The following is a 22,366-nucleotide window of genomic DNA, read 5'->3' as shown; positions in this document are numbered from 1 at the left end:
AGACAGCTGTACTCTACCTTGAATCTTACCTGCTGCATTTTGGCACTGCAGAACTTGTCTAGGAGTTTCTGACATGGCCCAAGGACTTTTCCCCAACGAATGAAGTCCCTTGGGCAAGTTTGTATAAGCATCGAATTGCCAATTAGTCTACTCCCTTTATGGGCTTAGGAACCTTAAAAAACAGAAAAGAAAATGTTGTGATTTTGCTCCTGAAGGACAGGTGGGACAGGGACCCTAGGCTGGTAAGTGGAGTTATGAATCAGCACATGACTTCTGTATATTTGCCAAACTGGTAATGACCTAAGCAGAGGATATTTAGGAAATTGTTTTCTTTAGATTGCCTTATGAAAGAGGTTACGGCCATGTCCATGGTGCAGTGGAAAGAGAAGTTGGGCTATAAATTGAGAACTCCTGCCTCTAGAGTCAGCTTTGCTTCCATCCCACAGCATGGGCATAACAAGTCTCTCCCTCTAATGGGGACTCAATTTTCTTACCAATCAACTCAAATGACTGAATCTGACACTTCTACGCTCTCTCCAGCCCCTGATAAGATCTTTATCAAAGGCAGGGGTCCATACCCACAAAGCTTCAGGATGAATTGACAGGTGGTGACGCTGCCTTCATTTCTTCACTAGGAACTTGTTTATCATGTGCTTATGTGTTCAGTCTAAAACTAAGCACTCTGCAGGGACAGATGCCACAGTCCCTGTCCTTGCAGAAGGGGAGACACTGCTCCCTTTAAAGGTACATTAAAATCATTTTTTCATTCTTCAGAGGACCCACAGAGCTCCCCTCCAGGCAGCCTGTGCGTGCGTCCTGCGACAGCATCACATTTATGTGGGCGTCATTAACTTTATTTCCTTCATCAGCTGGCAGAAGCCAGCATGATTTTTAAGATGGATGGCACTGTCTCCCTGCCTGGCCATCTTGAAACTATTCTGCAGGTTTGCGTTAAACAAAGAGGCTTTGGCCTAAAGGGAAGGAGACCTAGGATCCAGAATTTAGCTAGTGGCATGACCTTGAGAGGGTTCTAAGACCTTCCTGGCTCTCAGTTTCCTCAGCTGTAAAATGAAGAGATTCGGCCAATCGCGTTCTAAAATCACTTTTAGCTGTGCCAGTTTAGGATATCTTCTCCCAATCTCTTCCATGATAGCACAGCTTTCGTTACAGCTATTGCAGTATATTTCAGCTATTATAAGAAATAGCCACATCAAGGTATAGTCAGGCTCAAAGGTCTGAAAGAATTGAGGACCTCACTAAGCAATTCACTTTTTGGAGAATTATCCTGACCCAGACACGATTATTGACAGATCCTATACATATGTCAGTTTCCGCGGGAAATGTTTATTGTGATGAGAAAACATGAGGCCTGATCGCTATACTCACAGATCTGAAAAATGGTGTGAGAAAGAGAGACCAAACATTTCTGTACTTTTTATCAATGATTCTGTTTGGCTCTTTTTCCCCTCACAAAGCCTATGTTTTTTGTTTTTGTTTTTGTTTTTTCAAAAAAAAATTTGTTTACCAGATACCATTCATCATTAACATATTTTTCCCATCTTTATTAATCAAAGGCATATGTAACTGCCAGAAATACTCAATACCTTGGGATAAGCAATGTTGCCACACTGAGTTGACCTAAGAAAAAACAAAAGTAAAGATCTGTGATTATTTTTAGTTAATCCAGAGAGCCTTGTCAGAAGTAAATATGCAATTTGTTAGAGCCTTTGAAATGTTTAAAATGCACTCTGAGTCCTCATTACTATTTCATGAATCTCCTATGTACCCAGGGACCCCATATTGGGAAACATTAGATTTGATTTATTCTATGTAGCTCCAAGAGAAAAATCAGAGTAAACTCATAGATTTTTTTTTGAAAGCACACATACAAATTTGGACTAAATATAAATCAGAACTTTCTGGTAGCTCTTTCAAATGGTACTGTGGGCTGCCTCAGTGGTAGTGATGGTATCTGTCAGTGGAAGTGTGCAAGGAGAGCCTGGACGTCCACCTCCCAGGAAAGACATAGAAGGAATTCAAGCTTCTTTTGCAAATTGAGATTTGTAATTTGCTGCAGAAGAGTGAATGAAATGCAAGTCAGAGACAATCCTTCGCAATTCTATATTCCCTCCTTTCCTGATTCCCAAATTGCCATCTAATCTTTGTAAGCTCTTCGAATCATGACATGAATACCCACTAACGGGGATATGTTTCTCCTTAAAATTGGATTGGATAATTAATAAATTGGACAAAGAACATATAAACACCATGCAACAAAGAATTATTGGAAGGAAATCACCTTGGTTATGTAAAAGCCTGGTTTTAAGAAATGAGAAGAGCCTCAGAATAAGCCAGAAAAAAACTACCAGAAAGTGCACTTGCCAACGGACAAGGCCACAGGCACCAATGGTGTTCACAGGACTGACGGCCTCTCAGCCTTGAACTCCAGCTGTCTCCCTGAACCAACTCTCCGTAAAGCCTAACACACAAAATGAAAATGCCATACAGCCAGCCAGCAAATTCATTCAGAAAGCACATTAGAAGGGAACAATGCCCAGAGATGCTGGGGAGAGGGGCTTATCCACACAGTGCCTATGTTTTGTAATGCAAGCTCTTATGAGGAGTACTGAGGCACCAAACTTTTGAAACTCCTTTCAAAGGATCCCTTTGTGGTTTTCTGAAGTGGATATTGTCCAAGCCTCCTGAGGCTAATTCAGTGCAATTAGATTACCACTCTCTGCCTTTGAATTGGGCTGGTTTTCAGTGTCCATTGCTAAATTAGTTTACCATCTTAACGGAGCTGCCGACAATCATTAATCCCAGCCGTGAAATGGGCAGCAGCTCTGGGCAGCATGCTCTCTTGCCTCATATTCTAGGCAACCCACAGGCACATGGAGAACAAGCCTCTGCTTCCTTTCTCACAAGTACATTCCCAGCTCTTCCAACCGTTCACCCTCAGAGATTCGTGTTTTCCTTCAGAGTGTCTTGAGTATCAGCAGAATCATGGAATCTTGGGGTATATTCTTAGCTTTAGAATTCAACGGCTGTCAAAGTTAGCTGTGAGGTGCTTGTCAAAAAGACAGATTCTCAAACATTTGTTAAGAGGACAGATCTCATAGTAAGTATTCTTACTGCAAATAACAACAACAATATTAATAAACATATAAAAGAGCAAGAAGAAACCTTTGGGGGTGATGGATAGGTTTATGGCATAGATTATGGTGATGGTTTCATGAGCATATACTTGTCTCTAAACTCATCAAGTCCTAAATATGCACAGCTTTTTTATGTCAATCACACCTCAATAAGGTGGTTTTAAAAATTAAATTAAATAAAATACAGCTTCTCAAAATCAAACTACTGAAACAGAATCTCTCAGAATGCGGACCCAGAAACCCATAATGTCAACAAGAGTCTCTAATTCAGTGCTTTTCAAACTTCAGTGTCCAGGATCACCTGAGGATCTCCTAAGATGCAGATTCTGGCTCAGGAGTTCTGGGATAGGCCTGAGTGTCTGCATTTCTAAAGCGTCCAGAAGATTGATGCTGCTGCTTCCTTGGATCAAAGGTTTGCACAGCAAGGCTCTAGATCATTCTGACAGAGAACCCCTGACATAGATCAACCCTTTTATTTTGCAGATGTGGAGGGGATAAATAACTGCCTCAAGTTTATAGAGTGGGTAAGCTCCCAAAGCCATACATAATCTCCAAACTTACTCCCCTACATGTCATCTATAGAGTCCATACACCCTACCTCTGCCACCACACTTTCTTTCTTTCAGTCCTCACACTCTGTCCTTTCTCATAAACACATTCACCCTTCCAGAGGGTTTCTCAGGGAGCTGTCCCCAAACTGGTGGCCTGGTCTCTGAAGTCCTGGTGCACCAAAAGCTCTCATTCACACTGCTGGGAACTTTATGTGACACTAGATAAAGAGAAGGGGCACCCGGGCAATGAGTTTTAAATCCTGGCCCTGGGACACAGCAATGAGTGTGTCAGGATTGATAAAGGAGGTGAATCAAGATGGTCAGAAGGAGAGGGTATGTGGTTTCTTTCTCCAAAGATGATCTCACTTACTAGTCTTCCTGTGTACATTGTACTCTCAACTTTTGTACTCTCAACTTTGTAAAGCTAGAGGCTTGCTTAGGACTCCCAGATGTTCACAGACCACTGCCACATTCCATCACCTGTCTGACCTCAGGACCATGATCTTCATTTTTCTGTATCCCTTTAACCTGTCAGCCTTTCTGCAAATCATGTTAGTATTTTATATGCCAAATAGAGTAACTACTATGATCTTCAGCCTTTTGAGAGCTGCGTGTTTATTGCTGTGTGCTCAGTTCTGCAACATTCGCCAGCTCCAGAGGAATGCGGCAAGGCTGCTGCAACCCTGGCTGCCAGGCAGATTTGCAGTACTGTCTTATAAAAAGCACTTCACAGGTTATAGCATGTTTTATATCCACGATCTCATATAAGCTGCCCAATCACCTTAAAAATTAGATACAGGACAATGGTTAGTAACTCCATTTTAGAGCTGAGAAAACTGAGGCTTAAAGAAAACAGGTGGTTTGCCTTTTGGTAACAGCAGGTAACCATGCTGTGATTCTCAGAGTAAAACCAGGATTCAAACACATATCTCCTTGCGCCTCACTCACCATACCGATATACAGAGATAGACAGACAGACAGAGATACATTTATGTAGCCCCTTTGAGCTGGTACAGCTGTCAGCCTAATAACCCTCTCCTTCTACCAGTGGATAACAGGGGTGGAAAGAAGCCTAGAAAAAAGAGCTGGAAATTTTTCACTGGCCTTTTGTTTGACAGAGCCTTATTCTTCCTACTCTTGGCCAGATAGGCATTTATTTCTCTGTCCTTGATCATGTTTAATTGTACAATGCATGCATACATTACCTTTTTAAGAAATTATAATACTACACCAAAGCCTGAGGTCCCCTTTGATAATGACCTCTAGGTCTCTTTCAACTGTTATCCTTTTTGATAATTTTTTATTCATATATATTATATATACATTATGTACACACATGTATATAACCATTAAAATATACAATCATTTCACGGAATCATATTTTCTATGCAATTTGCAGTTTGTTTTGTTCACATATTAACATGTCTTGGGAAGCCTTACTTGTTGAAGCATACAGTTCTACTTCATTCTTTTAACCACCACAGAGCATTTTATGTTATGGATGTCCCGTTGTTTTCTAGCCATCCCTTATTGATGGACACTTATACTTTTTCTAATTTTCCCACTGCAATCAGTGCTGCAATAATTACAGTGTACCTACAACTTTATGAACACATGTGGTATTTCTCCAGGTACATAATAAGAACTAGGAATGAAGTTGCTGGGGTACAGAGAAAATGCACCTTATATGTTAACAGATAACTGCAAACAGATATTCCTTTCTTCCTGAACCTTCCCTTCTGCCTTCCCTCATGATGCCCCATCTCAGCCCCAACTGCAATAACTCATTAAAAATAATCATTAGCATTTACCGAGTGTTTATTGAATGCTAGAGACTAAGCTAATAACATCATATGCCCTATCTCATAATTCTCAAAAAATACTATTACGTTCTATTATAAAAAGTACTATTCTATCCCCATTTTACAGGAGACAAGACTGATACATAAACAGGTTATGTAACTTGCCAAAGGTAAGACAACTAGTAAAAGGCAGAGCTAGGATTCAAAATTGGGCGTGACTGTAGAAAACACTCCTTTCACCATTACCCTGCCACTATTACTCTAAGAAAGAACCAGGGAGGAGGAAGGAGGAGACTAGACTGGATGAGAGAGATGAAAGATATGAATTTGCCTCTCTAGAAAATCAAGAGCTAATCTCTTGCAGGTGGTTCTGGATAGTTAAAAAGTTATTAACATGCATCTGTAAGTAGATACAAGCTTTCAATCTCTATCCTTGACACACAAGAGAAATTGCACTAGCTCCCACCCCCATCATAAGGTGTGTGGTTAGAGCTCTGTCAAGGGGTAGAGATGGTCAGCCACTGAAGGTCCTTTCTCCTTTGTCCCACCTGCCTTGTGACCAAGATCATTTCATTGAGAAAGCTAGCCAGGATGGTGGGGGAGAATTTCTGACTGAGTCAGGAGGTCAAGAAGAAGGGCAGCATAGTCTCTGGCCCAGGAAAAGAATTTTTTAAAATCTTGGTCCCTTTTACTCAGACCAAAGACATTTTTAGCTGTGTTCTCTAACCCCCAGACAGAGAGAACTTTCCCCAGTCTCCCTTATCTTCTGTATGTGCTCAGCCTCATGCACTAAAGATCTCACCACATGCCCCAGATGTATCACTCCCAAAGCAGACCTTCAAAGCAGGCTTTTCATAACATCTTTAAGCCAGGAAACCACATCCAGCCCAGATGAGGCAGGGGGAGCAGAAAGGGCCAGCCCTCCGTAATAGCCATTGGCATCACTCCTGACATGGCTTGTGGGAAACCCAGGCAATGCAGTCTCAGACATCTGTTTTCAATAGCTCTCTGGGTGACACCAGAGACATTTTCTAATGTGTCCCTACCAGCCTTATTGCTACTAGAGAAAAAGAATACAGTAGAAATAAAGTCCCCTACTACCAACTCTTAAAATAGACCTGCTGGTTTGTCATTTTGTTTTCCTTTATTTTGTTTTATACACTATAAAGTGTATTTGTTGTAAAATATTAAACAGCATAAGGAGATATGTTTGAAACTAAAATACACGTAAATCTTACTTCTTAGGATAAATCACTTAACAGCTTGATATTCATCCTCCTAAATGGTTTTAATAACATAACAATAACAAAAACATGAGTGCTTCCTATGTGCCTGACACCTTTCTAAGAGCTGGATAGAACTTAACCCATGTAACCTTCAGAACATTCCTATAAATCATATACTATTATTCATTTCATTGTACAGATGAGGTTAAATCATTTTCCTAGGATCACCCAGCTTGGAAGTGTCAGTGTGGGATTGGAATCCAGGAAGTGTGGCTTCAGACATCCCTTAGCTGCTGTGCTACCTTAGTAAGCTGCTTCTGTTTTACAAAAAATGGGATTATTCTAAACACCATGTTTGGCAACTTCTCTTTTATCGCTCAGGAATACCTTGTCAGTGTGCATATGGATCTACCTCATGCATTTTTGCAGTTGTGCTGCCCTTCTCTTGAAAATGCCAGGTTTTAATATAATATGAAACTCTCAGCTTGCCGCACACAGCACCCACTGCTATTTCCAACTCCTTTATTTCACACAAACTGAATTCCAACCCAAAATGGATTTCTCACTGTTCATAAGCAGCACATCCATAAGTCTCATCTCTGTATTGTAACTCATGTTGTGCCCTATACTCTCCATAAATCTGGTAAAGCTCCCCCCTCACTCTGCCTTAAAAGATACACCAACCAGCTCTAGGTTCAAACTCATCTGATTTTGAATCCTGCCTATGTTACTTCCTTGCTGTATAGTCTTGGCAGTTTGCTCAATCTTCCTGAGCCTCAAGTTCCTCATCTTAAAAACTGAGAATAACAACTTCACTGATAGATACACGAAGTCCCACTTCAAACACATTTTCCTATCAGAGCACAATCCCTTAACAAATGGTAATTTCCTCTCCTCTCTGAGATGCTATCCATGCCTTAAAACCTATGTCTGGCGTCATTTCCTCCATGAATTGTCCCTGGATTGCGTCTATGCCTAGCCCCAACTGGGCATGGACTCTCCTTCCTAAATCCTCTTGGAAATATAGGCATTATCCTTAGCACTTAGTTTGTTTAAAGTGACCTTACATACATTTGGGTGCCCTTCTAGCTTTCCTGTTGGATTGTAAGCCCCTCAAAGATTAGCGCTTAATGAATTTCTTGATGCATATGAAAAGCAAACAAGAAGAAAAGGAAAACATCCCCTGGTGCTTTCCAGAGTTTTCAGCTAACTCCACTACCCCCTCATAGATGTCATCCCAGGGGTTCATGTATATCAGACACTCAGTGTTTGTTAAATCAAATTGCTTTGTCCCCACGTGTCTGTTCCCATCCTCCTTCTATTGGCTCTGCAGAAGCCCAGGACCTGAAAGATTCCAAACAACCAACCCTAAAGCACTGCTGTATCTCACCATGACCCCTTTCTGATCCAAGAAATGAGTCACAGTGAGAGTGTGAGCTAGATATGGCGGCGCAGCTCTGGCTCCATAGCTGTTGCAGTGAGTTGCTTGCTCAACCTTACCCTTGCTCTCTGACAGGGCATGTCCAAACTCTGGGCCTCTCGAAACATCTGAGCCATTATAAACAAGGCTGCTCTTCACCATCACCAAGTCCTGTGGAGAAGCCCCTTCCATAAGACAAGGAAACCTTTCTAAAATAATTTTAAACATGAAGAAAGTATGGACTTACCTCAGTTAAAGGTAGTTTCCTCAATGTGACCTAAAACATCTAGTAGGAAAAAAGAAAAGAAAAACAGTCTTCACAGGAGCCAAGTAAAAGACTGCATCATGCCTAGAGAGAGGGTGCCTTGAATAAATGTATTGAATATGTCTTGGAGTGTAAAAAGCTATGCCTACTGAAAAAAGGAGGTGATACGGCCTAGTAAAAAATGTAATGCCTTATGCTGCCCAAAATTGGACAGCCTAGATATTACAGCAAGATTTTCCTTCCGCTGCAAATTCTGCTCTAACTTTGTAACTAGTCTCAGCTTTTCCATGCCTAAAATGAGATGGAACTATGTAAAGGCTATGGGTCTTTCCAGCTGTCATTATCTAATTCTTAAATTAAGTTGGCATATTGAAGGCCCAGCAGTTAAAAACTCTAGCTTGGGAATCAATTATACATATTCCAAAATCCTAGTTATACTACTTGCTATGTGTATGCCTTGGAGCAAGATTATTTTTAAAATTGCTAAGTCTCAGTTTTCCTCATCTGTTAAATGGGAATTATAATTATCTCTTCCGGACAGATTATCATACATATTAAAAGGGAGAAGGCATATAGATAGTTGGCATTGCATATGGCACACAGCAACTGTACAAAGCAGGAAAACCACTATTACTATAATTAAAGTAAGATAGGTGCAAAGTGTTGCGGGAGCATACGAAAGAGCCTGGTTAACTCTGTCTGGAGGTGGGAAACAGTATAAATTGAAGACATTTCACAGGACTCAGGATAATTAAACTGGGCCATAAAGAATGACTAATTTACCAGGTAGGCAAAGAGTATCAGGAGAGTGAAGCAAACAAAGGAAAAAGGCTTGCAGAACAGTCAAGCTGAATGCTGTTGAGCTCAAGGCCACTGGGTAGGCCAGGCATCCACCCTGTTAAGTTGGCTCATCCCATTCCTGCTCTACCCTATTCTCTCCCAATGGCCTTTCTATCAATTAGAAGCCCAGCTGAGAGAGGATAATTTGTTCATTATCCAAAAAATATTTATTAATTCCTACAATAACCAGGAGTTGTTCTAAGTTCTGGGGATAGATACATTGAGGAACAGAAGATTCATGGTCCCTGCTCTAACACACCTTAACTTCTAGTGGGGGGTACAAACAAATAACTAGTGGGGGGTACAAACAAATAGACAAATTGGAAAACTATAGAATTGCAGGACCTAGTAAGTGCTCTAAACCCAATAAAGCAGGAGAGGGTGACAGAGAACAGTCTACTATCAAATCCACCCTCAGGGCACCTACACTTTCATACATCTCCATTATCTCCCTTAAGCCTTATATAATAGGAGATGGGCAGGTTGTAGAGGACTGTTTCTTCTTCTAGTTGAGGAAATTGAAACCCTGAGGGGAAAAATGATTCATTCAAAGTCACACAGCCAGTTAGTATCATGGGCAGGCAACCTCATTCCATGCAGAAAAGTCAAAAATGGCCAGGATGAATGATTACGAGAAGTGGAGAGAGAAGGGAAGGCAAATAGCAAAACCGTTTGTATAGCAGGATCCCATTTTTATTTTTTTATATGTATTAATGTTCTCTTATGGGGAAGAAATCTACAGAAATGGACTGAAAACTGCTTATAGTTGTTATTATCTCTTGAGAATGAGACCATGGGGAACTTTTATTTCCTGCATTAAATATTCCTGTAATACTTGAATGTTTTACAACAATATATATTACTTTTGAAAAGCTGGAAAATATATTTTTTAATAAAAGAGGATTCCAGAGAGCATGGGCATTCAATCAAACTTAGTGCCCACCTTAACAAAAGGCAACCTGTACCAGGTAGGAAAGAAAGACATGTGGAGTCACCCAAACCAGTGCCGTGTCGATTGTGCTTTCTCTAAGTAAAAACCAGCCTAGAGGCTGAAACTATTTGGTGTATTTAGAAGAATTTTCTGAACAAATGGAAGTTGCTGTTCCCACAGAAGTAATTGTGCTGGAAGCAAATTGTCACTGGAAAATGGAAGGCTAGAGTTATATTATAGAATTAGGTGCTCAGAACAACGTGATTGATGGTACATACTCTCATCAGGGTGACTGGAGCCCTACACAATTCACTGTGCAATTTCATAAAATACTCATGACAAAAAAAAAAGTTAGAAATGGAAAGAATTATATGTCCCAATTCCTTTAGTTCTCAGGGAGGAACTGTGGCCAGAGGGAAAGGGACTTGTCCAAAGTCAACAGTAAATTAATGTCCAGCCTAGACAAGAACTGAGAATTCCAAGTCTCTTATCACCAAGACAACTTTCCCTAAAATCAAATCAGAGTTACACCAACAGTGTACAAGATACACTATAATGGTACAGGATAATGTTCTCTTATTTTATTTTACTAGGGACCAGAACTTACCAATTCCATTATGATATTGATAACATTTAAGACTAAAAATCAAACTAAAAATAAATTAAATAACAGTACATAAATTGGGCAAAACTCGTGATATGATATGCAAGTGATTTTGGTTTGGAGAATACAGCACTCTGTCGTCACATCTTAAACACTACCTGGGAGAAAATGGAAAGTATCAGAAGGACTTCTTAAACTGGGTCAGTTCTGAGCAAGGCCTAACTTTACTCTTAAGTTCCAAACAGCTTCTTCTCAGGGTAAGTCATGGACATGGGCTACAATTTGAATTCAAATAGTTGTAGAAAAGATGGTGCCTTTGGTTAAAAAGTGGACACATTCAGGAGGCAGAGCACAGCTGAGATCAGGTCACCCTTTGTGTAATTTGCCAAGTCTTTATCTGAGCTATGTTCATAATTTTCTTTTCTCTCCTTATTTATTAGAATGACATCTGTGACTCTCAACCCTTCTCCTTAAGGACAGAAATCCCTCTAAATAATAATATTTATAATTAATAATACTAGCAAATATGAATAACATGTATTTAGAACCTACTATATGCCAGAAACTTTTCAAAAAACTTGATATGTATTACCTATTTCATCTTTATAGCAACCCTATGAGGAAAGTACGATGATCATCCTCAGTTTGTAGATGAAGGGACTAAAGCAGTGACCTTACCAACCTAGGAACCCTTTAGGGCACCTTGGCAATTCAAGTTCAAAGTCTTCATACGGAGAGAGACAGTGGACAAACCCCTCCAAAGACGTGGCAGGGTAGGATGGAGAAAGTAGATAGAGACGCTGAGGAGTAAAATTGAGGGGCTCACCCCAAATCACAGCCACGATGGAAAGAACTTGACAACACACTTCTCTTTCAATTCTTCTACCCAAAGTCCTGATTTTCTTTCCATTTAACATTATGGGATTAAGAAGAAACAAAAGAGAAGAAAGAGTATTGAGCAAGATATAAAATGAACAATTAAAAAATAAAACAAGAAAGGGGAGAGAAATGTGGAGATAAGCAGAGTAATAAAGAGGGAAGAGCGCTCAACTCAGGTCTACTCTGGGTTCCACCAAGGACTCATTCTGTGAATCTCTTTCTCTCTTGGAAATGCATTCTTCTCATCTGTAAAATGAATTAGTACACTGTACTAGAGGACTTCTAAGATTGCTCTCAACTCCATCATCCCAGGATTCAGAAACAAATGAAGGAAAACGAAGAAGGTAGAGAAACCAGAAGGGAAAAAGAATGCAGGAGGGAAGAAGCAAAAGTTAAGGAGGAATGATGACAGGAGGAGGAAACAAGAGAGAGAAAGGAAGACATTTTCCAAAGCAGTTGGAATCTGCTTATCTTGTTGAAAGAAAAGGAAGGATCATCACATCACGAATTCCAACAATAAACGCTTTCTCTTCATGCAACTAACTCCATGTTTCTTGCTGGTGGGACCCATGGTTGATGTTGGTAGGAGTCTAGACTGATGTCTACAGAATAGGAGCCTGAGTAGATACCTGGGAGGAGGCAGGATGCTGCCTTGTTCTCAAGCCCAGGAAGGAAGGCTGCTGAGAGAGCCCTCAGAAGGGCGGCCCTTCCTCCTCTTCCTCACCTCTTCCTCCTTTTCCTCATCTACCTCTTCCTCCTCCAGGTCAGATAATGGACAACAATTATTAGCATATTCCCAGGCTCTGGGAAAGTCCTGGGGAAACGACTAGTGAATGTGCCCAAGGGAGCCGCAACTGCAACATTACAGCATTGTGCCTGCTAGAAAGAATCCTGGGAATCATCAAAAGGAGAAAATCCCAGGCAAGAAAGAGACCTTGCAAGGTCATCTTCTCCATCTCTTGCCTCTGAGCATCCCTTCCCTAATTGCCCAGGGGCTGCAATCCAAACCAAAAGATATAGAATAACACTCAGTCCTATCAGCTAATCTTTTCACAACTGTCTGAGCCATCCCAGGCCTTGCGACCTTTGTAGACAAAGACAGTGCCTCCAATTGATTGAACTCTAATGCACATGGCACAGTGCTGGGCATATAGTGGGCTCCTCGAACCCATCTGATATTTGATCCACAGGGTGACATGGTTTATTAGCTGTGTGGTTCTAATCTTTCCCCCAATAATGTCTATTCTATTGCTTAACATTTCAGTCTAAACATTCTTCCTTTTGTTTATTCCACTGCTCATGTTTTAAAGTCCAACCTGTCATTTGCCTAAGGGGACAGAAATTACCATGTACCTGCCACTGCAGAAGTGAAGTAAAATACTCACCCAGGAGGTGACCTTTCCAAGTCTAAAATTTTTCCCAATGAAGAAGTGAGTAGGCAGTGTCACCAAATAAATGAGAGCCACAGATATAAATAGAAAGATTATAGATAATTTTTCACTTAATATATAAAGAGCAACTTCTGTATACCAGCTTCTTGGCTAAACAATTTATCTATAATTTTTTTGTAAGTCTTCTAAAATTAGGCCATATTCTCAATTTATAGATGAAGAAACAGGCTCAGAGAAGTTAAGCAACTTTCAAGAACATCCAAGTAAGTAATAAAGTCACAGTTCCAGCCCACTCCTCAGCTGTCATCCTTACAGCATGCTACTGAGCAGAAGTTCAGCCTCTCCTTGAATACTTCCAGTGACAAGAAACTCATTATCTACTTAGGCAGCTTCTTCCATTATTGGGTGGCTCTAATGGTCTAAATATTCTTTCCTCACATGTATCAGGCAGCCACTTTGCTCTTTAAAATCCGACAGGCCTTCCCTAGTCACTTGGAACAAGTCAGTGGGCTGTAGAAGGTACTCAAACTGTAGAATTAGAAAGACCTGGCTCCATTCCTACCATTCCATCTATTAACCACATTAACTGTCAAGTCACTTCTGCCTCTGTGCCTGTTACTTCATCTGTACAATAGGAACACAAATATGTACCTCGTGTAGTGTTTTGGAGAAGAAAAAATAAATACTATTTGCAAAGCTAGATGTCTGGAAAATAAAAATACTCAAATCATTATTTTATTAAGTTGGGTCCCTCCTCTCCTAACAGCCCAACCGACCAATCCCTTCTGCCTAAGTCTTCTCTGAGTCAAACACCCACAGAGTCTTTAATTATTCCTTACAGGTCAATTTCAAGTTTGTTTACCAGCCCAATTGTTCCCTTTTGAACCTGCTCCAGCCTGTTAATGTCCCTCTTAAAATGCAGGACCTACAACTGAATATAATAAATTAGCCAAGATGTGAAGTATAGCCCACATCCGGTATTTCCTGCATTCCTGACTCAGTCTTCAGATTTTTCTGAAGTTCTTAAGAATTATTAGGTTAAACTTAGGTTGGCATAAGATTTTAGTGCAGATTATTTGAACCTTATTTTTCTTTGTAATAATTGCTAACATACTCAGTAGTTCCTCTGTGCCTGGCACTGCAATTCTCACTTGATACATATTTTCTTGCTTCGCCCAACAATTCTAGAAAGTATCCCTATTATTACCTTTATTTAACTGATAAGGAAACAAATTTGAAAGTGTTAAATGATCACACAGCTAATAAATCAGAACCAGCTAATAAATGGCAGAATCAGATTTGAGTCCACCATGCTATCCTACCCCCCATTTCGAGCATTTAGGGAATGCTTACAAAATGTAAGTACTTTGAGGGATTAAAAAAAAAATGAATATGACACAGGCAGAAGACATATGCAGGGCAATTTAACAGAAAAGGAAATGCAAAGCACGAAGCGATGTTGGGCTTCTGAACAATCTGTTACTAAGAGCTCTTTCTCCCCTCCAGCACGTTCCAATGTCTACAATTTCATGGGCAATGTGAGTCAGTGGAGAAAAAGGGAAAAAGTGGAAGCAGTCACCTCTCTCCTTTTCAACTTTTACTTACTCGCCGTTGCCTTCAGCCCTTGCCCCTAGCACACTGCCTTATGAAGAATTAATTTTCAATGAGAGCCAAGTTGCTGGTCCTGGGGGATGGGGAGGGGCTCCTTCACTCTGCTACAGCCTTTCTGTCTCAGAAATATTTCTAGCTTTGACTCAGCAATTTTGCTTCTAGGACATGAACAGAGGTTTGTGACCAAGGGGGTTTTTCCAGCATAATTTATGATAGCTAAAAATTGAAAATAATATAAACGCCTATCAACTGTGGGAGAGCAAAATGAATACTAATTTTAAATGACTGCATATGCCAGCCACACACTGGCATATGCACTCATTTAAAATTGTGTTTCTAAAGGTTTAATAGCAATAGAAAATGCTCATTTAGAATCTTCAGTCAAAAAATAAAAGAGGAAACAACACTGATTATAATCTGTAGAGGAAAAAAATCCTGGAAGAAATTTAGCAATATGTCAACAGTAGATATCTAGATAATGCGATTCCCAGGTGGGTTTTCATTTTTTTCCTTGAACCCCATTGTGTTTTTCCAATGTGCATTTTTTGCTTTAATCTCAGAGGAATTTTTTTTTTTTTTTTTAAGAATTGAAAGAATCTGGTCTGAGGGTAACCAGCCAACTTGTGAAAAATAGTTTTTGCCACTGGACAGTTTCCATATGTGCAGCAGCAATTACTACTCTGTTACCATCGGCTCATCTTAGTCCTATTGATTGAAATGCCAAAGTAATGCTATTAATTTACTACATAACAGATAAATTACTAAGAGCATAGTAGAACTACCTGAGATTGCTGTGGTACTCTTCTAGGGTCAGAGTGGGTGGCCCTTCTAGATTCCAATATAAAGCACAAAAAGCTTCTGGAAGTTCATATATTCATCCCCCATCACATAGCCTAGATCCACCAACTCTCTTTGAAGCCATAAAAATTGTATTGAACATGTACACTGTGCCATGCACCAAAGTAAGCACTGTAAAAAAAATGCTTATTCCTTACAAAAACCTTATGAGCAACAACTACTATCACCCTCATTTTACAGATGCAGAAACAAAGATTTAGACAGAATAAGGAACTTGCCCAAGGTCACACAGCTAGTAAAAGCCAGAGCCTGGATTTGATGCCAGAGTCTATGTGCTTAGCCCTGGAGCATGCCGTTTCAGCCAGAAAACAAGTTCTTATGCTTTCTTCCACATTATTTTAAATAGTAATTTAAAAGTTAGAACAGGAGCTATCTACACACTATGGATGAGGAAGCTGAAGGTTACACGTAATAAAGGACTTGCCCAAGATCATACAAGGAAGAATTGCAACAGGTAGAATTCTGCAAACCAGAATCTCTGACTCCATATCCACAGCTTGTTGCATTTCCAAGGTTGCTTCTCTTTGCCTCTGAGACATGCAACAAGTGGCAGAAGGCAGTGGGACTCAGGACCCCATTTGGTCCCCCTGTGCGTTAGAAAGAGGTGACCTGCTGGAGGATCTTGAAGGTACAGGGTAAAAAGGACAGAAATCCCAAGAAGAGAAGAAAACCTCAGCAAGGACCCTAGAGCTCCTTTATCCTGAAAGGGTAAAGGGGCATTGGCCACAAAGCCTTGTCGTTTCTTCATCATCCATCACTCTTCCTTCCACCTCATTAAGTCCCACAGGGTGTCAATGATACTTTTCCTGAATTCTCCTAAGTGAATATTCCTTCTAGAAGGTTATACTAAACCACAGAAGAGTAGAAACTTAAAATCATGCATATTTGAATTGAGTGAGCTGTTTTAGCAGATTTGAACAGCGGCTCCAAAACCTATGCCAAAATTTCACCTCGATTAGATTTATATATCAGCTCTGCCACTAACTCACCTTGATTAAGTCTATCAATCTCCCCAAGTCTCAGTTTTCTCATCTGAAAAATAGAAAAGGAAATGTTTGATGCTTCATAAAGTTGTTGGGAAGATTAGAACACCCGTATGGAACAGTTCTTAACTTGTGGATGGCACCTAGAAAGTATTTGGTCATTGGTAGTAGCCTTTGCTATTCTCAGTTAATCTCTGAGTCAGTTTTCTTATCTATAAAATGGAGATGATAGTCTTGCAGGGGTATAATATACATTTATTAATTTATAGCAGGTGATCAGTGAATGTCTTTTTTAATGCACAGGATGACCAGGTCTCATAATTCTATGACTCTGCTACTCACTTCTTGCCCAAGACTTTGGAACCTGCTGAGTGAAACAAAGAAGTTTCACCCCGCTGAGCAAAGCTGCAGCTCTGACTCTGTCTTAAAGGATTCAGGGGAATCAACAAAGGCTATTTAGAGAGCATTATTAGAGCCCTGGAGCGTCCCTAAAACTCTGTATTTACATGCAAATACCCACTTCAGCTAAACCCTATCAACTCACAGTTAAGTGTTCACTTTCTGAAGACCAGTCACTCCATTTATTAAAGGCAGCTTCAGGTTTTAATCCAAATTGCCCTTTCTACAATTTAAAATCATTTCTTCCTCAGTGCCTAGTAAGGATTGTTTATTTTCTGAACATCCTCCTTTGAATCATAGTCTTTGGATGCTTGAAGACCACACACATCCAAGCTCCACTCCTATGAAACCTCTGTTTTCTCTGGGATAAATACTACAGTTTTGCTGATGCATTTCCTATGGGTTCATTGCAACTTGGCTTTTTTTTTCCACTATGAGTTTGAACTAGTATAGACTTGGAAGGGAAAAGTGGTATGGTTTTTTCTAAAGGCCCTGGATATTAAAGCACTTATTTGTTCTCACATAAGTTTTCCTCTACTAGTTTGAGAGCCCCTGGAAAGCAACGGCTATTGCACATTCATCACTGATATAGTTAAGAGAGAAGTCTGTAAGGTCAGGTGAACCTGGATAAATTATTTAATCTCTATGGACCTCACTTTTCTCATCAGAAAAACAGAGGTAAATTATACCCCAACTCAAAGGGTTATTTTGGGGATTAAGTATTGCAAATAAAGCTTTTGGTGTAATGCCTAGTACAGTACTTTATAGCCACTCAATTAGGGCTGGCTGTTATTATTTTATTTGCAACCTCCTCTAACACCTAGTACAATCTCTGACAATATAATAGGCACTTCCTAATTATTTTAAGTAAATAAGTAAATGAAATAATAAACTAATGTGATCTAAAATGAGATTATCAGTACCTAAAAGTACCTAATGAATAAAGTTGACTAACCTGAGAAATGAGAGTTTATTTCCACAGCATCTGTAAAAGTACTGTGGCCTTCTGCCATTCAAACACCTGCAGTTGGTAAAGGCAGGTACTATTTTCAAGATGAGTGAACTGAGAAAAAGGCAAAACAAAAGGCAAGTTGACTACAGATCAAGTGTGATAGAAATGATGTAATAAACAGTCGAGAAGGTTTTTCCATATCATGACTGGTTCTGGGGAACGGCCAAGGAGTCAAGCAGAGGATAACCCAGACCAGACCTGGAGCCCTCCAGTTATGTTATGGTTCTACCATCTGAGACTGAGCAGGCCTCCTACCTCTCAATTGAGCCTCGCTGTCATCACCTGGACATGGAGATGCTGTCACAGGGCAGATGTGAGGATCAAATGTAGTGATGGATTTAGAAGTGCCATAAAAACTGAAAGTGTTACATGTGTGCAAGTGATTATCAATTACATTGTTCCCAACCCATACTTTCCAATTCCCAGAGCTCTAAAATTCCTAGTTTTAATTCCAGAGTTATGAGGAAACAGTTATATCATGAACCAGAGAGGCTCCTCAGAGGGACTCTGCAAATCACTATCACTCGGAAGAGTCAATATATTATAGTGATTAATACCATGGGCTTCAGAGACCTGTTGTCTCATGGGGCTACCATTTACAAACTGCATAACCTCAGGTAAATTTTCTGAAAATGAAAGTGTCAGCTTCCTCATCTGTAAAATGGGGATAATGATGTCATCGTCATGGTATTGAGAAGAGATTAAATACAGTGAAATATGTGAAGTATCAATGAATGATAGCCATTACTGTCATTAGCTAATATCATGTCTTCATCTGTTTTTATCCTGTTGCTATGTCTCCTCATTATCTATACTCCCAGGCCTTTGCAACCTCAAATGACCAATGCCTGCTGATTAATGCAATCTTTTTTCCTAAAACTTTCTGTCCAGAAGCCTGGGCTCCATTCTGTACAAAGGCACATTTCTCCAGTGAGATTTATCTGATTAAAAAAAAGGCTGCATTGAAGGTAATGAGAGCCATTTGCTCTTCTGTCCAACTTGTGGGATGCATGCTGATTATGTAGGGCCTGCTAAGAGCTTTCCCTCAGTCAGAGTAAACCCAAAAGGCCTGTTCTTCCACACTCAAGCCTCTGAAGAATCCCCCTGGATTCTTCACACTGTAACTCATCTGAGGGCCACTTGATGCCCCCAGGCTTAAGCCAAGCATTCTTTCACCATAGGACCAGACTGCAGAATAACACTGAAAGTCAGAGGCACGGGAAAATTTTTCCAAGTAAGACACATAGACACAGTTGGGGCAAAGTGAGATGGTTGTGGTAGAATTATAAATAGGGACATAAGGAAGCAGGAATGTAGGGTTTATGTGTAAACATAGGTTTGACCTAGGCCAGTGGTCCAAGACATTTCGTGTGAATACCACTGAAAGAAATGACTTTTTCTCTTATTTTTCTGCCTTGTATTTTCCCTGAGGACATTAAATATTTTCCCAAGGGGCTGACTAAGAGTATCAGGGCCAGAGTTTAGAACTCTTTGGACTCCAGTCAAATCCTATCACTGATGCCAAATAATGCTGCACAGCTAAATTAAGCTTCCTCTGGAATTTCAGGTATAGATCATCCATTTAACAAATATTTATTGAGCTCTGACTGTGTGCCAGGCTCTTCATGAAAACCATGTTTATTGAGAGCCTGAAGAGACATTTGTGAAAATCATGATTTCAGGGTTTTGTCTATATAACACCTTGATGGCCCCAATTCTGAGAAAAAAGAAGGTTACAGAGCTGAAAGTTTGGCTTGAACCAGAAAAGACCAGGGCTGTCCTGACTCCAGGCTTCACACATGCGCATACAGTAAGGAAGATGAGAAAAAAGAAAATGTCAATGTAATGTAAGCAAATACAGTGTGGAATGCCAGAGCTGGAGAGATCAAGTCACAAGCCACAAAATTGATTAAGCCTCACTTTTCTCACCTGTAAAATGGGGACAGGCATCCCTGCCTCTCAGGCTGTTTGGAGGATTAAACGGGATAAAATATGTAATGTGCAATTCAGAGTCCACATTAGGAATAGCAGATGCTCAATTAATGTCATTTCTTGCCACCAAACAAGAAAAACAAGAAACTTTTTGAAAATAAAGTGGGATGCTGTAAGAGATAAAGAGACCCCCTCATCAGGTGAATAGATTTGATAATCTACAGGAAATCCCACCCTATAGACCAGGCTGAGGGATTTAGGATGTTGTAGCAGGGCCAGGACTAGAGTGAAGCAGGTGAGGCACAAAATTTAAGGAGGTGCTCACTCTCTGGTTCCTGCAAGTGCAGGATTGGCACTTATGCAACCCTGGGATGGAGTGCCTCCTTAAATTTTGCTAGGTACCTCATTCACCTTTCTCTAGGTGGCCCTACTTTGTGGGGATACATACGATAAGGCAGGAGAGTTAGTGGATGGAAGGCTATCCAGAGGAAAACATGGAAACTGATGCTACATAGTATATGGGATCCCTAGAGGACCAGACTTCCTCAGGTGCAGAGGCAGAACCAGATGAGATTTTAAGGTTTAGTCCAGCTCCAAGAATCCAGGATTTTACATTGCTACAATAAGAAAATCATATGCAAATACATGTGCTTCTTACTCAGATAAGGGTTCCCTATAGGGGGCAGTAATAACTGTGGGAGGTAGGACAGGAAGAGGGAGAGGTGTCTTGTTCCCTAAGACCCTGAGGTGAACTGGGCTCAGGGCATGCCAACTGTGACATTCTGTTCCCAGGGGTGCTTAGCAGATCATGAAGTGACAGTAATAAAATGTCAAGCACTCCCTGGCCAGCCTAAGCCCCTTACTGCAATCAAATAAAATCAGAATTGCACAGCTGGCTGGGGGAAGCCAGATGCTGACCTGATGATCCAACTCAGGCAAAGCTGAGGGTGACCAGCAGGGCCCAGGCTGTACGACAAGCCCCAAGTCCCTTGGGATCAGAGCCAGGGATAGGAAACTGGCTCAGCCTAGAAAGCCAAGGGTGCCAGCCCAGCTCAGCCCCACCTCTTCCCAGAAGACCAGGACACCCACCCACCCCTCCTCACCATCCACTATTTCTTTTTCTTTCTTTCTTTTTTTTTTTTTAAGAGAAAAGGCATACAAATTTATTAAGGTACAGGGCTGGGGACCACAGAATAACTACCTCAACCCCTCAGTGGGGTACAGAAGCTTATGTACCCTTTCTCAGAGGCAAAAGAGGAGATGGGTAATGTAGACAATTTTTTGAGGAACAGTAAATGATTATTAGGGAGAAGGAATGCACCAAGGAGAAAGAAATTAACTTGTAAATGATTCTCTTTGGAATCTGAATGAGATCAAGAGGCCAGCTTTATCTTGTGGGTAAGTTCATCTAGGTATAGTTGCATTCTTCAGTCTTCTTTTCTGCATGCAGTAGATAATGAGGTAACCGAAGGCAATTGTGCTTCTTTTGGTAAGAAGCTTTCTTGGTCATATCAGGAAATTCCAGAGAAAGTCCCTCCTTGGCAGGTTTACTTAGCGCTGGTGTACTTGGTGACGGCCTTGGTGCCCTCCGACACCGCGTGCTTGGCCAACTCCCCGGGCAGCAGCAGGCGCACGGCCGTCTGGATCTCCCTGGAGGTGATGGTCGAGCGCTTGTTGTAATGCGCCAGACGGGAAGCCTCACCCGCAATGCGCTCAAAGATGTCGTTGACGAAGGAGTTCATGATTCCCATGGCCTTAGAGGTGATGCCGGTGTCGGGGTGGACCTGCTTCAGCACCTTGTACACGTACACGGAGTAGCTCTCCTTGCGGCTGCGCTTGCGCTTCTTGCCGTCTTTCTTCTGGGCCTTAGTCACTGCCTTCTTCGAGCCCTTCTTGGGCGCAGGAGCGGACTTCGCTGGCTCCGGCATGTTGAGGGCGAACTACGAGTCGAGGCGGACTAACAGCAGATCGAGAAAACGGGAAGTAATCACTATTTCTTTTTCATTTAGAAAAAGACAGCCCACAGGCAATGGGGCAAGAGAAAGCTTTCTCCCCTGAAAACACAATTTGAAAATGGCAAATGTTGGGTCTTTCTAAAAGCACACAGAGGCTACAATTAATAAAACTCAGACGAATTCTCTAATTAATCCCTGCCTTACCCCCAAATACTGCCTTCCACCACTAAGCCACCATAGCAGTCCAATTATGCCACCTAAGCAGAGTGGCAACCTCTTATAATTTCTTAAGTACCTAAACTATTCTATCTACTGGACAATAAATAATTAGAGGGCAAAGGCCAGTCAAATCGAATTTTTAATTACTACTACCTGCCAGGCACTGAACAAGACAGAGCCTACCCGCAAGTGTTTCATCTTCATTTCTCATCATTTCCCATTCTCTTCTCTCCCTCCCTCCTTCATACACACACTAAACTCTTCTTTCAGTTCTCCAAGTTGTCTCTCACTTCTAAACTACACATGCTGTTCCTTCTACCCCAAACACTCTTC

General features: G+C 40.9%; 2 protein-coding genes across 3 annotated transcripts in view; one reads left to right on the top strand and one right to left on the bottom strand.

The window, feature by feature from the left end:
• Positions 1–22,366, top strand: part of GLRA1 (glycine receptor alpha 1) — a 103,957-nt gene that overhangs the window by 5,914 nt on the left and 75,677 nt on the right. The window lies entirely within an intron of this gene.
• On the bottom strand, positions 20,970–21,847 carry LOC714001 (histone H2B type 1-K). Its single transcript, XM_001110898.5, has one exon. The coding sequence runs from the start codon at positions 21,785–21,787 to the stop codon at positions 21,407–21,409; it is 381 nt and encodes a 126-aa protein (XP_001110898.2). The 5' UTR covers positions 21,788–21,847; the 3' UTR covers positions 20,970–21,406.

Source organism: Macaca mulatta, chromosome 6 (genome assembly GCF_049350105.2).
Source record: "Macaca mulatta isolate MMU2019108-1 chromosome 6, T2T-MMU8v2.0, whole genome shotgun sequence".
Lineage (NCBI taxonomy): Eukaryota > Metazoa > Chordata > Mammalia > Primates > Cercopithecidae > Macaca > Macaca mulatta.
This window is presented reverse-complemented; position numbering and strand designations above follow the sequence as displayed.